General features: G+C 40.6%; 1 protein-coding gene across 1 annotated transcript in view; it reads left to right on the plus strand.

Moving 5' to 3' along the window:
• Positions 1 to 12,017: 12,017 nt before the first annotated feature.
• MCTP2 (multiple C2 and transmembrane domain containing 2) overlaps positions 12,018 to 20,357 on the plus strand; it is a 103,661-nt gene continuing 95,321 nt past the window's right edge. The window contains exons 1-3 of the mRNA XM_049812797.1: positions 12,018 to 12,581; positions 17,360 to 17,422; positions 18,611 to 18,719. Of these exons, the coding sequence (XP_049668754.1) occupies positions 12,108 to 12,581; positions 17,360 to 17,422; positions 18,611 to 18,719 (646 nt within the window). The 5' untranslated portion in view covers positions 12,018 to 12,107. The remainder of the gene's footprint in view (positions 12,582 to 17,359; positions 17,423 to 18,610; positions 18,720 to 20,357) is intronic.

Below are 20,357 nucleotides of genomic sequence, written 5' to 3' on the forward strand. Positions count from 1 at the left end.
AGTGGAATGTTTTTTGCTGTCTTCCCTCATGGGAAACATCTGCAGAACTAAACGGCAAATCATTAATGCTCATTCAATAGCAGGCTTTGTTCCTGGTTTCTTGTACTTGGAAACAATTAACTGTAGAGTTTTGTTTTGTCTTGTTTTTCTTTTTGAATGCAAACATGTAATTCCAGTTATATATTCTAGTGGATTTCATAGAACTCCTGCTATTTGGAATTGATTGTAATTATTTTAGAATATACGCTCTTTTCCCAAATTCAGATGGTGGTAATTGTGATGGTACCTTTGTGGTTGGGGTGCGATTTATTTTTTTTTTTTTTTAAGCTTAATGTATAAGTGGCTGTTAAGTGGCTGAATTATGTTTAACTTCGTAAAACTATAATTTAGGACACAAAGCTCATTACTAGCTAGGGGAAGATATTTGAGTTTTGAAATGCAGCCTGTTTTCTCCAGGTCAGGAAGGTTTCTGGTTCCTAAAATCCACCAAACAACTTTTAATGCCTTGTAGAAACATTTAGCAAAAAATCCGTCCAGCAAAGGAATGCTGAAGAAGATCAAGCATTCACCTACTTAGGCGCAAAAGTTGTCAGAACCAGAAAACCTCCTAATCTATTTAGCTGACAGTGGGCAGTTTGTGTTTCAGGGCACTTGCTGAATTACTCTTTCCATACCTGCTAGACACAGGTAACTGGAATGTAGATAGCTCTTAAATCCCTTAAATATTACTACATCTTGAAAGGTTTTTATTGACACCTGTTGCAAAAAGTTTGGTTTTGAGCTCTAAGTGGTTTTAATCCATGAACAAGTACAGGAGATTGTACAGTTATGATAGCTGAATTAAAATGCCTTTTAGTTAGCATCCACCAGAACTAAACATCCGTGATTAATAAACTCTGCACTTTGTTAATTATGGGCTAAATGGTCATAACTTACAGACTTAAAACTTAGTTTGAGAATATGTGAATGGGGCATGATTATGCTGAGCATAGTGGTCAGTTGGATCTGTTCTGAACTATCCTGCCTGGAGCTATGTATGCATGAAAGGACAATTAAAAACAAAAAACCACCCCATTGCGGTAACAGTGTACAAATGAGCAGCCAGTGCGGTTGGGCAGCATGAGAAAGGAGCTGTAGATATGCTTAAGGGAAGGTATTTAAGGTTTAGCAAACTTTACCCCACCCTGCCTATGGCAAATTTACCCCGGATGAATCGGGACTAAAGTGTTTTTAAGGACTATGTAATGTGTCTGCAGTTTTTCACAATAAAAGTAGCTTGATTTGTGCAGAAGTTAATGTCCGCATGTGTCTACCGCTTAAATGTAGGATGCCAGGAGCTCTCTGTTTGGACCTAGGGCTTGTGTTCTTTAGTCTGATGCAACTGAAATGGGATAAAATCCAGCAAACTCTGGGTCTAAATGGAGAATGTCTTGGATTCGACTTAAAATACTTTTATGTTGAGGTTTGGGTGTCTCATGCCAACAGATAAGGTAATCACCCCATCATTGGATGGTGTACGATGGGGATGAATAAGGCTTTTAAAGGTGCCTGAGAGTTCTGCCATGAATCACTGGTCCATAACAGCATTCCTCAAAGTGTGGGGCGTTTCCTTCTTCCCTCTTCTCCCAAAATGCGTTTAAGGGAGGTAGGAATGAGTAATATGTTGTGCTGAAGATGCTGAAGTGAGGCAGGCATTGAGATTGAGCACCACTGTGTGATACACACATCAGCCCAGACTTTGGGACAGTGGCTCCAGCAACTGGTTCTGTGCAATGTGGTGATGGCCATACTGGGTGAGATCAAAGGTCCATGTCCCCAGGACCTGATCTCTGACAGTCACTGACAGGGCATGCAGTCAGAACAGTGTAATATCAAAGAAGCCCTTACTTGGGGCCCAGAGAAGACAGAATATTTTGGAAAATTCTGGATTAGAAACAGAAAGCACTGGAGAAAATTGTCCATGACACCAGATCAAGTGACCAGAACACCAGTGTGATGCCAGTGAGCCTAACTTCTACGTAGAAGCTGCCTGTAAATACAGCGAGGACGAAGATGTGCAAAATGAAAGCTACAGAGCAGGTTTGTCATATAAACCAAATATCTCAGAATTGCTGAAAGGGAATTTTAAATTACTTCATCAAGTGCAAGTAGAAGAGGTGTCATCCTAACTCAGCAGTGCCAATATTTCTGTTTTGGGGAGCTTTTCTGATTAGACTACTTCTAGGAATGCACCAGAATTAATAAAACCAGGCTTTTCTATAGAGTTGAGGTTCCCTGAACTTCTGCAGGTAAAATCCTGAGCAGGTCACATAATATTGTAGCAAATTCTTATATTTTAATTTTTGACCCTTTTATTCAAACTTAAAATAGTTCCTGGAATCATAGTTTCTGGTTTTCTTGATAATGATGTCAGTATTTAGGGGCTTCAGCTTTAGCAAACCGAAACCCCAGGATTAAGACTTGGGAAGTGCCAAAGTGTAACTGCCAACGAACACGAGTTAAATTTGTCAACTTTATCTGACTTCTCAATGAGAAAATAGTGCTTTAACAAAACCTGGAGACAAGGTGAATATTTCTAGTGCCAGGAGGCTGAAAACTCAAATGGTGTATGGAAAGATAAACCTCAAAGCTGGTTCTCTTCTGTGAGAAATGACTGCCATTTAGACATGTGCTGGCATGCACTTAGTCTCTACAACTAAAAAAAAAAAAAAAGTTTAAAGGAGTCTTGAGGTTTATTCTGCTATTTGTGTACTGAACATTTTACTGTCATGACTTCAGGGGAGCAATGTGACTGGTTTTAGTAGTATGCATTGGCTTCTTCATGTTTAAAGTACTAAATTATTGTCCAGCATGAAATTTATTCCCCAGAATCACAGTTATGAATAAGGATGAAGCTCCTTTAGTCCAGGAGAAAGGTATATTGATGCATTTACTTGCTTTTCTGTGTGTAACAAACTTGCTAATGCAAGTTTTACCCCAAAGTCAGGCTTTTAAGCAAGAGAAGTTTTCTTGGCATTAGTAACTAGTTTGTATGTATCTCTTTTTGCATTATTTGTTATCAGACTAGGTGTTTTGCTGCTTAACTTTATGAAGTTAGCAGTATAACTTACAGCTTACTAGCTAAACTACTGTCATCTGTAAAAGCATAGCTTATTGCTGATTGTTAAAATTTCTCCTAAAATTGCCTTTTTCTCCCTTTTCTGTAGCAGGTATACCATACCCTTATTGCCATTTAGCCAGTACAAAACCATGGCTTTTAAAGGTCTTTATTTTCAGTTGTTGTTCCCTAGTAATTATCTGCTCCTGCTTCAGTATTTTTCCCATGTCTTATCTCAGGATCCTTTGTAACTGAATTTCGGAGTAGCTGAGGGTCCATGAAGCCCACTAAAATGTTAAAGTATTTTGAAAAAATTTATGTGGGGGAGCTTTGTGCTAAAGATACTGTGCTTGTAATATGGGTGTAAGTGTGCAATAATTCTGCATACTCACAGTTGATTTCTTTAAGATTTAAGAAACACTGTGTGTCTTCCAGCAATACTCCCCTAGAAAAACACACCAGTGACAAGGTTTTTTTTTTTTTTTGGTCTCCCTGTAAATAAACACCTGTTTACCAGTTACAGCCTGGAGGTCAGACACGGATTCATTGTGGCTGTGAGTGCACGCTTTCTGAGGCTAAGGATCTGATGACTGCTTTGAATGCTAAATACTTGTTTTATTCCTCATTTAAACTCCCCTGTGCTTCTCGCAGGCTTTGTTTCGCTTGTGGTTGTGGTCTCTGTCCATTGTCAGTCTGTGTGCTGTTAACTAGGTACAAGTTAGTTGCACTGATGATTGTGTGATAGTGCAGGAGATGGCACTGAAACCCTCAAACATTTGGCTTCACCAGGAGCTTCCTAAGGGCTTTGTATGTGGGTTTTCCAGTCTCCCTTTCAGCTTTCTCAGTGGCAACGCACAACACCAGGTATCTAAGTGCAGTGATTCTCTGTAAGGAAGCTTGTAGTTCTGGCAGAAAATGAGGGCTATTACTGGTGCAATTCCCTCATTCAGTGATGCGCTACAACACACCAACCTCTATTTTCTTTAGGGGCTGTTGCCTTCAGCCTCCTACCTTTGTGAATTAAGAGACTGTAAAAATACTGGCTCATTTTATCTACAGATATACCCAAACAGCGTGGAGATGTTAAATGCGAAAGGGCACGTAATCTCACAGGTCAATTCAAAGTAATCTTGACTCCCCTGTGTACCTAACTTTCACCGTGAGCTCTGGCCCCGGCAAGTGCCACGTTGCTTTTGGGAAGAGGAACATGCTGCTGTAGTGAGGAAGAAAAAGGGCAAACTAACAGCTTGCTTAGTGCAGGCTTTTGTCCTGTTCAAGTTAGCATCAGGCTATTTCCATGGATCAAAACTGTTCTGCTTAGGCCAGGTTGGTAAATTGTTGTTTGACAGAGAATCATGCAGATCTTTTAATAGATCTTTCCTCTATTGTCACTGAGTTTTGAAAAGTAGTGTGACAGTAATAGTAGTTATTTAGGGAGTAACGCTGGCACATGCACAAGTAATTTGCATATAAACACACATTTTTTTTTTATGTAAATATGTGACTTAAGTGCTAGTAAAAGGCAGTGGCTGATTTGGCCTCCAGCGGAAATGAGTCTCCAATTTCCTTCCTAGGTTTGTTTTCTCTGAGAGTTATGAAAAGGGATGATCTATTTCTGTGCACCTCTTGTTGTAAAAATACACCTTTTGTTATGAAAGAGGTGAACAAGGGCTTCAAGGAGAGAGTGAGGAGGAAGGAGGCTGCAGGGCTGGATTCCCACCAGAGCTCCTCTGGATGGGCACCAGCTCCTTCAACACATGGGTCCTGATCTTGTTTGGCTCCTCACGTGAGCCCTGATAAATCTCTCATTTTTCTGTTTATTTTAGAGCTCTCATTATCTCACTCTTACTCTGCTTGTACCTATGTCTCTCCTTCTCCTTGCTGCTCATAACCTTTCCCTCTTTCTCTGCAGGTGCCCTGCTCTAGGGCAGGCACCTTTCCCAGGGATCACCCGATGCAATTGGGAACAATAAGGCAAATTAAAAACCAGATATAGTCAATGGTAAAGAAATCTCCCGATTGCCGGCATGATCTCAGCATGTGAGACAGTGTCTTCCAAGGGCAGGATCTGTCACTCCAAGATCTTTCTTGGAGTCTAGTTTGACGTGCACTTCGTCCCCTGCAGTACAGGGCTGCAGGAAGCAGATCTTTACGTGTAGGTGTCCCCAGAGGGGTCTGGTGCTTGGCAGGTGTGACTGCACTGTAAAGATCATATTTGACCAACTTGGTACAGTCCTATGAATTAGATGGAAAAGATTGAAGGGGTCTTCTGGCTTGCACAGGTACAATTACAAGCTACAATATTTTGAAGGCAGCTGAAAGGGTGGAAGGAGTTTGTGAAATATTTTTGTAAAAACACACCCAAACACTTCCTTCTTCATTTCCCCCATATGTACTCATCATTTTTCTTCTGCTTTAGAATAGATAGAAACAAACCGAAAGGAATACTTTTATAAGCTGGAGGCAGGTGCAGGTTTTTTTCAGTAACTTTCACTATCAGATGCTATTTTAAATGCTTGTAGCAGCTGGTCGTTCTGTTACTTCTCATGGTTACTGTCTGCTCATAAATGTTGAGAAAAAAGCTCTCCAGATTGTGCAAAAAACTCTCTAAGGAGTTAAAGCATCCCTGTTCCTCTCTTGTGTGATAAGTGGAGGAAGATGTGTGCTCGTTTCATGTGTTTGTGAAAGATGGAGCTTATCACATTTGAGCCAATTAAAAAACAAAAAGCCAAGCGTGGGATCTAAAAACCCAGGGATCTGTAAAAAACGCCCCCAAAACAACAAACCCAAAACCTAAAAAAAAAAAAAAAAAGAAGTCTGTCTTGGGGTGCCTGTATTATCTGTATATAATAAACATGCTTTTCTTAAGCTTTGTATTTACCCTAGATAGTATTTGTGATCTTCTGCAAGGACTGTAGATTTCTTACACCTTACATCAAGAAACAAGGCTGGTTTCTTTTGGTCGTCTTATTTCCATTCAAGCACTGAAGCATATAAAATTGTCTTTTATGAAGCACTTGTACTAGTTTGGTTGACAACAACAGGTCAAGGTTTTGTTTTATTTTATATTTAAGTTTAGTATCCCACTATGCTGTGCAAATGAGTTGTAACAATAGAGCAATAGAGGAACAGGATCTGTATCAACAGACTGGCATCATTTGAAGCCCTACAGGGAAGCCTAAGCTCAAATGCAATGGCAAGATTTGGAAGCTGGCCAAGACATGACCCTGCTTTTGCAGCAAGTTGGCTATGCAATGGAGATGTTAGCTACACTTCAGCAGTGCACTCCCTTTGATGCTTGTTAGTACTAAAAATAAGTCTAACACTGATTTCCCCGGGGTAATTATATAAATAGCCTGTGCAGAATCAGATTGATATTAGACTTTTTCTGGTGCCTTATGAAATTTAAGTTCAGGTATTTACCATATGCTGTAAGACACAGCTGCAGGAAGAAAAGGCTGTCTTAGTATCTCAATATTGTGATGTATGCAGCATCTAATTCACTGTCCCTTGTTAGCTTCTGTGATCATACCCAGGGAGGAATGGTCTCAGGCCCACTTAGATCAGCCTTTTGTTTTGGACTTGTTCTTTCCTCAAAGGAAGGGCAATGCTTGAAGGTGTTGATAATCCAAGGGACATCCTGTCCCTGGTAAGGTACTCCCTTTTCTTTTAAATGTTTTAGATACCGTATATGAGTGTAACTGGTGCTGGGTTTGGAATGCTCCAGGAGAAACTGGTAACTCTGAACAAAGGTTTACTTTATTTGGAGGATATTCTCTTATCTCCGTGGCTGTTGATGCTTACCATAAAGCTACTGCATTTCCAGATAAGGTACTGAAATAAGTCATTGCAAAGAAGGAAGTGTAGGTTTCTTTTTCTAAAGTAATTCTAGTCTGAGTAATGATTCTTATTTGACTGTGTTCTAGAAACTGATAAGAAAAACCTGGAGTACTTAGTATGATCTGTTGTAGAAATAACCACCCAGCACATACAGTTGTTATTTAGCCAGCTAAGGGCTGTTTCCCTGATATTTTCCTTTTTCTCCCAGGGGAGGAATGGTTTAATTTATGGCTTCTAGGGCCAGAGGGTGGAATTGATAGCAAAAACCTAGAAGGGTGTGAAAAGAGGATCCCAGTCCCTTTCCCCCTGTTCCCTTACCTCCTCTTTGATGTCAGCCTCGTTTCTCAGTGCACTGAATTCAGAAATTATAAATCTAAAGGGGTTATACTCTTATTATAACTTTCAATGGCCAAATACTATGCTGCATAGCAGAAGTGTAATTAGCTTTACTTGTAACTTGTACAATGTCTCATGCGTTAGGTTTTCAGCCAGTGAATCTGTGCCAGGCAGGCAGAGATTGGGGTAAATATCCTATGCCAGAACATCCAGAATCAGTAGAGGTTTTACAATGAGGGACTTTCATTAATTCCTTCCAGTTGGAACCTATGTTAAGATGTATGCAAGTGAGGAACTTCTTCCTAACAGCTTCTAATGCAGGTTAGTGTTTTCAGCTACGATGGGTTTAAATGTTGGCTAGCATTTAGTTGTAGCTGCAAACATACTGACTGAATCGGCCACTATGAAGACGGATGGCGTGCAAACTGACCCAATGTTTTCACCTTAATTGGATAAGCAAATTGAGTGCAATGATTGCTAGATTTATGGAAGTTGTAATAGCAGTGGTGGTGTGCTCATTTGCGTTTTTACCTTCTTGCTGGCTTTGAGGATGTTTCTTAAAAGCATTAGCAGGGAGCGTTTCAGGGGTGCTTCAGTGAGCATTATGCACTTTGGAGTGTGCAGGGAATGGTTACTTAGTGAACAAAGACAATTTATTCCATAACTTCCAATATGTAAATCAGTTTGGTTTTGTTTGGCAGTTTAGTTATATTGGGCACTTTCATAATGTTTTCAGAGTGTCTTGCAGTATTTCTCACTTGCGGCTTTTCTGGCTTCCTGACAAGACAGTAAGTGAAGTAGAATTGCAGAATGATTTCTCTAGGCTTTTGATGGCATTTGAATATCTCTTATAGCCACCTGCTAGAACATCTAAAAAAAAAAATTTAGCTCTAAATATTATAACAAATTAAGGGAGTAAATAGGGAGTGTTATAGTGAGAGAAACCAAAGCACACCAAAAAATAAAAAAAATCCCAAGGACCGTAATTAGAAGATGCTTAAGGGAGGATAAAATGCTAGAAATACTTGTTACATCAGTCAGACGGTGAGCTGTGACCAACTTTTCTGTCACTAATCCTTTCATTCTTGCCCCAATTGCCCCCCAAAGAGGAAGAGATGGCAAAAGAGAAGGATATAATAAAAATGACAGGTGCAATCAAAAGTGGTCTCTGAAGTAAGAGATTAAACTATATGGATTCTTCTGAGCATCTGAGATTTAGCAGCATATTAAAAAGAAGGCTGAAGAAGGTAAGAAAAAAGTCTTTTTAACCTACTACATAAGAACAAGGAGCCATTCAGTTAAATTAAAAACAACAAAGTTAAAATTGATAACAGGAAACGTTTCTCTTTGAATGATTACTGTTCGCAGATTTTTGCTACAAAGTGCCAATGATGCAGGGAAAGAATAAAGAGGCCAAGCTTAGACTCAGAATTTGGCCAAGTACCCTTTCCCTGTGGTTGCTTAGGGAGTATTTGGTGATGCAGTTGGCACCGAACTTCTGAGTCCGTGGAAGGAAGAGGGAAAACTTCTGGCCTGTGGAGGATAAGGAGCACACAAACAACGTGTTGGTACCAAGAACACACTTTTTTACAAGCGCGGGAGAATTTCTCTCTCTTTAAAATTATTGTGTCTATTGCTGTTGCTCAGTATGGAAAAGAAAAGCAGGAAAAAATTGATGTAGGAAGAAGGAACAGTTGTGCATGTGTATACATGCTGGTGTGGCACGGAGGTACCCCAGGAAGCCTGGCACCCCTGGCTCCAGCACTGCGCAGGGGACAGTGTGGTCCACATCCATGATCTTCTAGTGACCTCTCTGGGGGACAGATTTCTAGTCATGGTGCTGATGTGTGTGTTTTCTGCTTGAACTCGGGACTTGAAAAAAAGTACCAGTCTGTTGATGGCTGATGTCAGTGTGCATTTGCCCATCAGACTATATTTACCCTTTTCTCAGTTTAGAATAGATTGTGTATTCATTTTTATTTGTATATTACAGCCATCATTTGGATTAATTTATTTGTAAATACAATATTTATAAAAGGAAAGTTATAGCTGCGGCAGGAGTGTGGGTGTAAAGGTTCAGAGGCGGAGTATGGCCAAACTCCTTAGCAATCTAGGGATGAGCTTGTTTCTTCTGTTCTTCTGTGGCCTCAGTTCAGGCAACCCAGTGGTCCCTAGGCAGCAAATATCACCACCATGTTGCACCAGCATGGAAGCTGGAGTGGAAGCTGCTAGGCAGCAGGCAGCTGGAGCCATCCCTGTTGTCTTAACCAAAACCCAGAAACTTCTCCCTCATTTTTTACCTTGGGGTTTTTTGTTTGTTTGTTTGTTTTTTCCTTCCACCATGGTTCTGCCTGGCTTGAGGAGGACTCTGCTCAATTTGGGGATAAATGCAAGGGCGTCTCAGGTACGGTATGGTCCCTGCACCATCCTTGCTGAATGGGCATTTCTATTCAGCAACTGAGGGAATGTAACTGGAAAAAGCATTCAACTGGGGGAAAGTAACTGGAAAAACCTACAGGAAAAAGTCTGCTGCTAGGAAACAAAATCTCAAAGCAAACAAAACTGACAGCAGTGGGTCGTGAAAATGAGAGGGGTGGAGAATAACAGGAAGGGAATAGGAAGCAGTAAGGGCCTTGGGAAGTGGATGCTGAGCTGGGTCCTGCCTTTATTTACAGTGTCTTTATTTCAGCAGGTTTCTACACATATAGGCAAGCAAAGCAGAGAGCACTGGCAGTAGATGAGTTGTTTAAATGAGTCCCAACAGTGTGTTTCATAACGTGTTTAGCCTAATAATTTCTGTTATTGGCATGCGATGTAACACTACCAAGGAGGCCTGTGGCTGCATTGTCAAGTTTTTATTTAAAGAGGGAAGAGCCTAAGTGAAAGCTGTCAGCCAACAAGAACAAATTCAGCCACATCTCTGGTGAGCTTGCGCAGGGTGTCAGGTGCTGCCTCCAACACGGGCATCCCTGCAGCTCCAGTCAAATGTGTTAGGGCAGGCATTTATTTCTTTCCTCCTCCCCCCTGTAAATCTGATCATCTTGCTCTTCACCCCAAGTTCAGTGAGAAAAGAAAGCCCCTCCCTGCCTTTGTGTGCCTCAAATCTCCCTCTGGGAGGTTCGGAAAATTGTTTTTGCTTCTCAGTGATGCTGTGAAGGAAAAAAAACAACTTCAGTTTGTCCATGTGCACTTTGGTACTGGGTCTGACTTCTGGAGGTGAAAATACTCTGTTAAGCTGATATGTCTATACTAGCATACCTACCTATTTGGGCAAAATTTGTTACTGCCTTGTGAATGCATGTAATGCCATTAAAGCTTTTTTTTTTTGTATGGAATATAACAATGCTGATATTAATCGTTTATATAGCAATATAAATTGGGGGGGGGGGGGGATTGTGCAGCTTTAGTTACGTAGTAATACAGTTAAAGCATTTCTTGTAGATGCCTGAACACTCTGTAAGTATGGTGGGGTTAGTCATAAAATTATTTAAATAAGTAACTGGCTATACAACCTCATTCAAATTATTGAATGTAAGAGTAGATTTCTTTGGAAGGAGACGGTGATTTCTCTATCTGGATTCATCCAACAGTTGTATTTCTATTGCCTGTTCTGGCATTTTCCCTAGTGACCAGGAAAATAGTGGGATAAGTAATTTTTGATCAACTGTCCAATTGTTATAACGTAAATACACTGTGAATTTTGGAAGCAGCAGTCCATGTAGTTAACAGTATATATTTCTAAGGACATAGGTATATACTGTAACCTCTGTGTGTGTCTTTGGGACTGTAAAGGAATAAATCTGCAGGTTTCATCAGCTTTTTTCTTAATGAGTTTTGGTGATGATTTGACTATCTCTGCCTCGCAGAATAAGGATGGTTGCTCAGCTGTTAACCATGAAAGACGCTGTCCGTGAGGGTATTCCTGTGCACAGAGTTGTCCGTTCAACCGCTCCCTTACGATGCAGATACAGTAGGTGATTTTGCTTTGGCTCTTTTCTTCTTCTCCCTCCCTACTGTATAAATGCTCAGTATGAATCAACTCAAAGTCAAGAGTCCACCAGTAGGTTTTTAAAATCTGTAAGTGATCCATCCATCTATTTTTGTTCTCATTTTCTCTCAGTTGCCTTCTTTGTGTGGAAGATTAATTGTGCAGCGGTGACTTTCACTGGCAGTAGGTTAATGCAAGGGAGTGATTTGGGGTCTCAGCTCGGATTCTTCATGTCCTTTGTGTCCTCTTCAGCCTCAGCCCCTTTGTGGAGCTGTTTTTTGTGTTGTTCTTGTCCGCTAACACATCGTGCAAGAATCCATATAGCTTAGGAAATAGCCACAAACCCTTTATATAGGCTGGAAAAGCGTCAGCAGAAATTACAGTGCCAGCTTTGCCAACATTTTTTCATGTGGTAGCATTATCGTGATTTAACTCTCATCAGTAAGTTTTGTACAGAAGCAGTTTCAAATTGGATAAATCTCAAATTTTCACAAATCAGGACTTAGCAGAAGAAGAAATATAACGTCTCCTCTTAGCAATCATAAAGTAGTGGGCAGACATTGCATTTTAGTGTAGGATTAAATACTTGTTCCTGCTGTTTTCCTCCTAAATAATCAAACCTACCCACCAGATTGTATTTGGAAGGACTTACTAATGTGGCATGCTTTGTTTTAACTGTTTAGAAAAATGATTGAAAGTTTCAAGATGAGACAACATGAATCATAATCTTCAGCGGCTGTTCACTTTCATGATTGACTTGCCTTCTTCCTACGTTCCTTTGAGTCACCCTGGGAATCGCTGAAGCCGTTTTGTGCAGGAGGCATTGCTGAAATTCCCCTTGCAGCAATGGACTTGGATAAACCATCCGTCTGGGGATCCCTGAAGCAGAAAACTAGACCATTCCTGCAGAACCTAAGTGTGAAGAGGACAAAGAAGAGGTCTAGCAAAATAGTAGAGAGGAGGGTCCACTCCCTGGACCGACGCCTCAGCGTTTCGGTGCCTGACATGCTGGAGGTGGAGGCTCTTACGGAAGAAGAAATGACTTATTCGAGTACTCAGGTGTTGTCGAGCTGCTCCCCCAAGAGCTTTTCCAGGTCTGTGGTGTCCCTGAAAAGCAGAAGCGCTTCGGTGAGGCCGGTGGGAGAGGACTGGCCGTGGGCATCGCAGCAGGCGACACGCACGGAGGTGACAGTCGCCCACCTGGATGCGCAAGTCGCGGGCAGCCCTGTGTCCCAGCAGAAGAGGAAATCCAGTGACAACCTCTTTGATCTGCTGCAGAGCGCCCGCCTGAGTGCTGCTCTGACGGATGAGGGGGTCGAGGTAGGTGGCTTTGGGCATCAGCCAAGGCTCAGTGCCTGCCTCGGGCTTGTTGTGTTTCTCCTTAACTGTCTGGGTTATAAAGGGAGGAGGAGGGGGCCCTACTGAAGGAATGAATGGGGGATAAAAATAAGCATGAACCGTACATGATACACAAATTATTGGAGATGAATTCAGGTAGCCTTTCTGTCAGTCTGGAGCTTCAAAATAACCCTGCTCCATTTTTTTTTTTATTTATTCTGACAAGGTTGTTATACTTCAGTTTTTTTGGATTTGTTGGAATTGCTTGCTTAAGTCAAAAGTTGTTGCAGCCCTCTGAGCTCTGAAATGTGCTGCTGCGATACATTTGCTGTGGTTATCCTTTCTAGTTAATATAGCTTACCAGGATTGCTATATAGCAAAATCAATTTGCCATCTGGCCATGCAAGACCCAGATGAAGGCAAGAGGTGAAAGATGATGGTGAGTGAGGTGAACTCTGCCTCTACCTGGAATTAACCAAAACAAGCACGTGATGGAGAAGAGTGAACACATAGCATCATGCTCAGGGCTGTCCTTTGGGTTTGCATTGTGATTACTTAGAGGAGGTGCAAACCTGAAATATTTCCTCTGCTTTCCCTTTCTTTTCCCACTTCTCCCCCCTCGCCCCCCCTCCCCCCCCCCCCCCCCCCCCCCCGGTCAGTATTTCTGTGATTAGAAATAATGTCCCATGAACAGGAGGATCAGAGACAATGGGCTTCAAATCTGACATGAAACAGTAATTCCTGCCTGGCCTGATCAAAGTGGGCGATACTGTGGAGTTGCATGATGACTTTGAAATATAGACAGCAGGTGAAGATTGTGGCTGCATGAAACATTTTAAGCAAAATTTGTTTTCTTTACGTTTTGTGGAAGTGCATCTCCTCTTGTTGAGTTTTCACTGGGAAGGTTAGATTTTGAACTTTGTATTGAGGCTTTTTTCCCATTATCTAGTTATTGCAGGTATGGTAGCTGCCTTCCTTAGTCACCTGAGATGCAAAAATGGGAAACAAACGTTTTGGTTTAAAATCGTCCTTTGGGAGTGGTGATTTCACAGGTTAATTAACATTTTTTTTAACTGCATGTTCAAAATGATGGTTAGTGCTGCTATGGGGAAAATGGTCCTTTCTGATATAAAACTGCTTGTTCTACATCTCAAAGGTCTGTGTATTCTTATCAAATCAGTGTCAGCTCCTAGTCTGTTGTGATGCAAAATGTCAGACTGGTGGTTACTGACCATCACTTCCACTTTAGCGTTGCTAAATTGTTAATGCATTGGCTTCAACTTACTGGAGTGTACCATTATTCAGAGAAAAATAGCTGAGTTGGTATATCACTTTGTTTCTGTGTTTAAACCTTACTCAAAAGTTGTAGCAAGTCACTCAGTACAGGGTAGATTGGACATTATGAACATGTCATTATTTTAGGAGTTTTTCCATGTTGTTATAACGATAGCAGCTGTTCTTTCCTGCTTTTGTAGACCAAACCCCCTAACATAAAATTTACCATAGCATCACCAAAATTAATGCTAAATCCTGCCTTGACTTTGGGCAAACAAAGTGCTTTAGGAGGACGTACCTGTATAGTGATGGAATAGCTTAACTTCAAGTCAAGTTTCCTCCAGATGCACAGTCTGAGTCTGGCTTATTCTCTGCAGCATTTATATCTTTCCCAAAACGTGTATTTGTATATGTGCTTGTGTGTCTATAAACCTTTAATATTTACTTTTATGGCAAATCATCTCACTATGTGAATATCCTACCTTCCTTCCTGTAATCTGCCTCCAATTATAACTTTTAAATGCAGAAAGACTTTCTTTCCCTGAAGAATACATAGAAGAGAGTGAAGCAAAAGAAAGCAGAAATAGATAAGGAATACTGAACAAATTTCACTATGTTTAAGTTGAATGTGGTGAAAAATACAATATTCAGCTTTTCTTGTACTTCATTGAACAGCTACAAAATTTTTACTCTGGGGGCCTCAGATGGGAACAGTTTATTGCAGTGGCTGTTGGTCTCCTATTACTGGCTGGGGTTGCTGAGGAGCATGACAACGGTTTGTATCATTCTTTTGTGAGCATCCTTCACTGATCAGTGAGGTAAATCAGAAGGAAGGCAGATCCCTGGAACAAAATAAACTAAAAAAAGCAAAAATATAGGTTGATCTTCCCCCTCACCTCTGAATTGCTTGTCACATGCCACCTACTCATTTCCTGATTATCTTTGGTCACCCAACATCATGAGATACTTTCCGAGCCTCATGCATGAGCTCAGTGGGGACTTGTGGTTTTTACAATCGTCTAAACTCTCACTACAGAGCTGTCAGTGCTTGGAGCGTGCCATCTGCAGTAAAGGCTCTTGCCACAGGTACCATATTTCCATTTGCTAAGAGATTTACTTTATCCGTTCTCTATTGCAGCCCAGCTAGGCAAATTGGAAGGGTGGAAAAACAACTGAAGTTGCATTGAATCCCTCCCTGATTGATTTAGGTTGCAAAGGGCACCGTTAACGCCACTTTTTGCAGTTAGGTTTTGTCCGTGGTCACACGTCATTGCTGAAGTGCTCTAACACCACTTCTTCGTCTTCTTACTAACACCTTGCAGTGAGTCACTGGCAACCCAAAGCCATGTCCCGTTGCTGATGCACTCAGTGCCCTTGTATTTTGAATCACTCTTCTGCAGAAAGCGAGAGGAGGTAGAGGTTGACAGGAGGAACATTTGATTGATATTTTTTGTATATATATATATATTTTCATATATATACTCTTGTTTGATTTGTTTTTACACAGATATATTTGGGACTGTGACCTGCTTGGTGGATATGGCCGCATTTGTTTAAAGTTCAGAAATGCCACTGTAGTTAGATAAAAATCAACATTTCAGGACCATATTTTCAGCAAGGCTTTTGTCTATATTCAGCAATCTCATTGCAATTAGCTACGTAGAATAATAGCAATTTACGTTATATGGAGCTAAAATGAAAGAACAAGCTTTTTTATTTAAAATTATAGTCTTTGTTCAAAATCTGTTGATTTAATGCAAGTAAACAAAAAGCAGAATAAAAACCAAATTATAACTTTGAGGGTAATTTTTTTATTATAAAAGATATCAAGCTAGCAGAGAGAGAACTTTATTTTAGAATTTCAATACAGTCCCTTGATTCTGTGTTTATGCCATGTAAAACAAGCTGTAAAGAGAAACCATTATCAGTGCCAATGATGGTGCCTGAAGGAGATTCCTGTGAAGCCAGAGACTACAAGATATACTAGGTTTAATGCACACAAGTGAAATTTTATGCATACTAGTCAGGAAATTCAAAGTTAGGGTTCCCTTAGCAGCTGTAACTCAGCTCTGTTGTGCGAGAAAACTCTTCTGCTGCTCTTTATGATGATAATTTTTCTACTTTTAATGTGTTTTTGCAAGGTGGCCAAGTTACGATTACTGTGGGAACCATAATGTTAAATTTCGTCTTGTCATGCAAGTGAAATTTTACTTGCAATGCTGGATTACTGTACTTCCTGATATGTAATATCTGTATTTGGGGGGAGGAGAAGAATTACACAAAAGCATATTTATATTTATTTCAGCATATCAATATCTCTAAGATTTATGATCTTTGGTGCAGGAGCTGGTTTTTTTTTTTGTTTGTTTGTATAGCGCTCCACACAATGCAGCTCTCATCGGAGAGATTTGGATGTTACCACACCGCACATAATAACATTTTCACATGAGGATCGAATTCCACCTTGTGTACGTTTCTGTAGACTGAGGTTATTTTTACTGTAAATCTTTGTATTTGAATGGGCTGTGATTGCCCTGCATTAGACCAAAAGAGTTGCCTGGACATGTAGGTCCTCTTCAGCTAAAATGATGATCATAGACTGTTGTGGCAGTCAAAGTAGCATCAGAGGTGTCTTGACCAATGAATCCTTTCTGTGCGTCCAGATAGTCTAGATGCTGTGCCACCATAGCTTCAAGTTTTTAGATGAGTCAGTATTTAAGAAGAAATGTTGGACTTCCTCTCCTATGCTGGGCATTAGATAAAAAAAAAAATCCTTTGAATCTTCCAGTTACTGCAGTAAGTGGGGGAAAGCACATGTCCAACATCTTTTTTTTTTCCCTTTGACCATTTCTTTCTTTTTCCCCTGAGTTTTGGCTTTTTTTGTTGTTGTTGTTTTGTTTTGTTGTTTTGTTTGTTTGTTTTTTTTTTTAACCCCAAAAGTTTTCCTGGACCTTGCCTTCTGGGTGATGAAGAAGAAATTGTAGTCAAGTGAGAGAGCAGCCAGCTCTACAACCCCAGGATATTGCTGCTGTTGCCACTGCTTCACCACTTCTGGCATTTTTTAATTTCATCTTAGTGAGGACACTTGAGATTCAATAAATAAATTTCTGCTCAGGAATAGGGATCATCATTGCAATGCGACTGATAAGTCACCAGATGCAATAACCTTCAGGCATCAGGAGAGTTTGGGGAAAGGACCTTCAGCACTGAAAGCACAGGTCCATACTGGGGAGGAGAAGAATTTATTCCAATAGCTGGAAGCAGGCACTTACTGTTTTAGATTAAACGCAAGAGACTAAGTGCAGTTACTTTAAAAGAGGAAAAAGAATTGTCTATTTAAATTATGGAGGGGAAGGTTCTATAAGCAGAAGTGAAAGGATTTCACTGGTTACACATATGTATGAGTACTTTCTTGACTGATACTAGGACTATTTTCTTGATCCCTATATTAGTGTTGTCTAATTCATTGTATTTTTTTTTTATAGTACCCATGTGGAGAAATGGATCTAGACTCTTCCATATCGTCTCAAATTTTTGATAACCAGATGGTAAGTCCTTTCATTTTAAAACATTTTGAAACTTGATCAGAAGCACAATTTATTTTAGGTTTAGGTTCTTACAAATTTAAACACCCAGCAGAAGAAGCCTTCTATAGATTTCTCCAGTGTGGTGGTGGGGTTTTTTTGTTTGTTGGGTTTTTTGTTTGTTTAGTGGTGGTTTTGTGTCTTTGTTTTGGTTTGTGTGTGTTTTTGTGTTTTTTGTTGTTGTTGTTTTTTTGTTTGTTTGTTTTTTAGTAGTGCAAAGCAGTTGCTAATGTTTTAAATAGACCTAAATGTTCTGGATTTTTTTAAAGTGTTCTATAATTTCTATGTAGTACTGGTAACTGATGAAAGCATCAGCATAAATACTCAACTAGAAGCCCAGGAACAAACTAGATTAAAACAAAGGCAGCAAATACCTTAACATAGCTGTAGGGCTTGATGGACAACAAAACCAGCTTTAGGGCAGCCTGAAAAGGCATTGGCAGTGTTTTGACACGTGCTCTTCTCATGTAAAGCATATTTGCCTATTCCGGATAAACTTCTCTACCTTTGCCCCTCCCCCTCCCCCCCCCATAATGTCTAAAGTGCTGTCCAGAGGCTGTTTTCACTCAATGTGCCGGCTGGATGCTGCTGCTGCTGAGGTGTGTAACCCTGGCAGCATCTCTGATGAACAAGAATCCTCTTGAGTTTGCTACTGCAAAACCTCACAATTAGCATTGCCCAGTGCTGTGTTTCTCTCTTTTACAACTGTATAACGAAATGCTGTCCTCTTAGTAGTTATGTGAAATGTGTACTTCCTCATGAGGTCAGCAGATGGGTACAAATAGACTCTATGATCCTTACGGGTCCCTTCCAACTTGAGGCATTCTATGAATACATAAGAAACAGCTAGAAAAAAAATAATGCAGTAAGTTGGTAGGATTTGGAAAACCTGTGCATGTGTTTGATTAATATTACCACTCATTTTCAGGTGTAGCCCTCCTTGTGTTACCCCTTGCTTTTGTTGACCGTACCTGATGCTGGTAATTAGCTATTTACATAATGAAACAAAGTCTGGGAAAGATTTTTTTTATTTTTTTTTTCTTTCTGTGAAAGATGAGAACTTTGTCTCTGCAAAACTGGGAGAACACCTGGTTCATTCATGGTCCGCTTCAGGAGGTGTGCAGCGGTGACTGATTTCTTTGTTCTCCTTAGACTCTAGAGGAAGCAAACGATTGCTTGAGTGACCTGCCCAGCCCCTTTGCCTACCTGCTGACCATCCACCTGAAGGAAGGCCGGAACCTGGTTATCAGAGATCGCTGTGGTGAGCCTGACCTTTCAGCTGATTTCCTTTAAAATTCACATGGCTCTTCTTTCACTGACTCCAGTCTGGCAGCAGTTGGCTTCTTTTCTTATCACTGATACAGAAACTCATTGACTTGTGTCCCTTGCCTGGGTCAGAGCACTCAACAATTGGGTTTATCCACCTTAGGTACACAGGGGAGGGAGCTGCTCTCTGCTCGCTGCTCCTCTGGTCTGACTGTGCAGCTGCAAAGCACCTCCTTGGCTGGACTTAGCATCTGTACCTATTCTGGAACTGCAGTGTCATTAACCTTGAGGAATTCTATTTGAGCTTAAAAAAAACCTAAAAAGGCCAAAGAATACTTTGAAATTCATTGAGTAATAGAGCTGCTCTAGGAGTGCTTTTGGGGTTATCTGTAAAGATTTCAATAAAAGGGAAACCAGTGCTGTAAGCCAACAATCCCCTCTCTAATCTGAGATGCAACTTAAGGATGACAACTTGGCAAAAAACCACCCAAGCCCTCAAAACCCACCCCCAGATGATGTATCAATTAGAAAAGATTTGGGGAATTCCTGGAAAAACTGTGTGAAAGTGCCTGCTGTTCACCTGGCTCTTTTTCAGGCTGTTGCAACAGGGAGTAAAAGTGCTTGTAAGCAGCCAGTTGGTAGTTTCTCCGCTTGCTGCAGAGGGAAGAGCTGTCCTGCCAGAGGCTCTGCAGAGGCTTGCAGGGCTCTGCAACAGCAGCTGCTTCAGGACCTTCGATCTGAACCTGTCAGAGAGCTCTTCCATACGGCCAACCTTTCTGCATTTTACTTTTATTCTCTATTTTGTTTTTTTTTTTCTGCATGTGGAAACAGTTCTAATACTTTTGCATTGCAAGCACATGAGCAATTTCTGTCTTTTGAGATGAAGCCATACTGTTTATTCGTACAGTTTTAAAGAAAATAAATTTTCACAGCCTGAAGGCCTGCATCTAGAGGGACCTGTATGGATTCAGAAACCTTCTCACGTGGGGTGCTTGTTGTTGGGATTTCTCTTATCTATTATCTCAGTTAACTTTTTCCATGCTAGTTTTTCATGTCTTCACCAAACAGTAACTCTTGGCCAAGTGTATGCTCGTTTTTCCTCCCAGCTCCCAGCTTTTGGAAGGAGTGAATGAATACTTAGATTAAGATCTTTACTCTTTAAACAGAAGCGTATATTTTCTAACAGTGTAGCAGTTCATCAGATTTATTAGCAAGCTGCACAAGTCAGGACACATCCAGCTGCTTGTATGGAAAAGATGCTATAAATGAGCAATTCCAGTAGAGTAGTATTTCTGAAGAAACCAAAGCATAGTTTGCTCTAGGCTGTGTTTTGATGCGTAAGAAAGCAAATGCTTGTCTTAGTGAAGCATTGGACAACACAATGAAACAACATAAGCAAGGGGGGGGAAAGAAAGCATTTTGATGGGTCTCTGTTGCTTTGGGGCAAATGACCACTCATTTAGTAAACCAAGTATGTGAGGTGATGCATCATTCAATAAAATTCCTGCTTTTTTTTGCACAGACACTGGGAAGGGGGGGAATAGTGACTTAATGATTATTCTTCAGTCACCATCATGTTGCAGTGGTAGCTCCTTAAAAAAAAAAAAAAAAAAAAGTCATGCTACCTATGCCC

The sequence above is a fragment of the Accipiter gentilis genome, chromosome 10 (genome assembly GCF_929443795.1).
Source record: "Accipiter gentilis chromosome 10, bAccGen1.1, whole genome shotgun sequence".
In the NCBI taxonomy this organism is placed as follows: Eukaryota; Metazoa; Chordata; class Aves; order Accipitriformes; family Accipitridae; genus Astur; species Astur gentilis.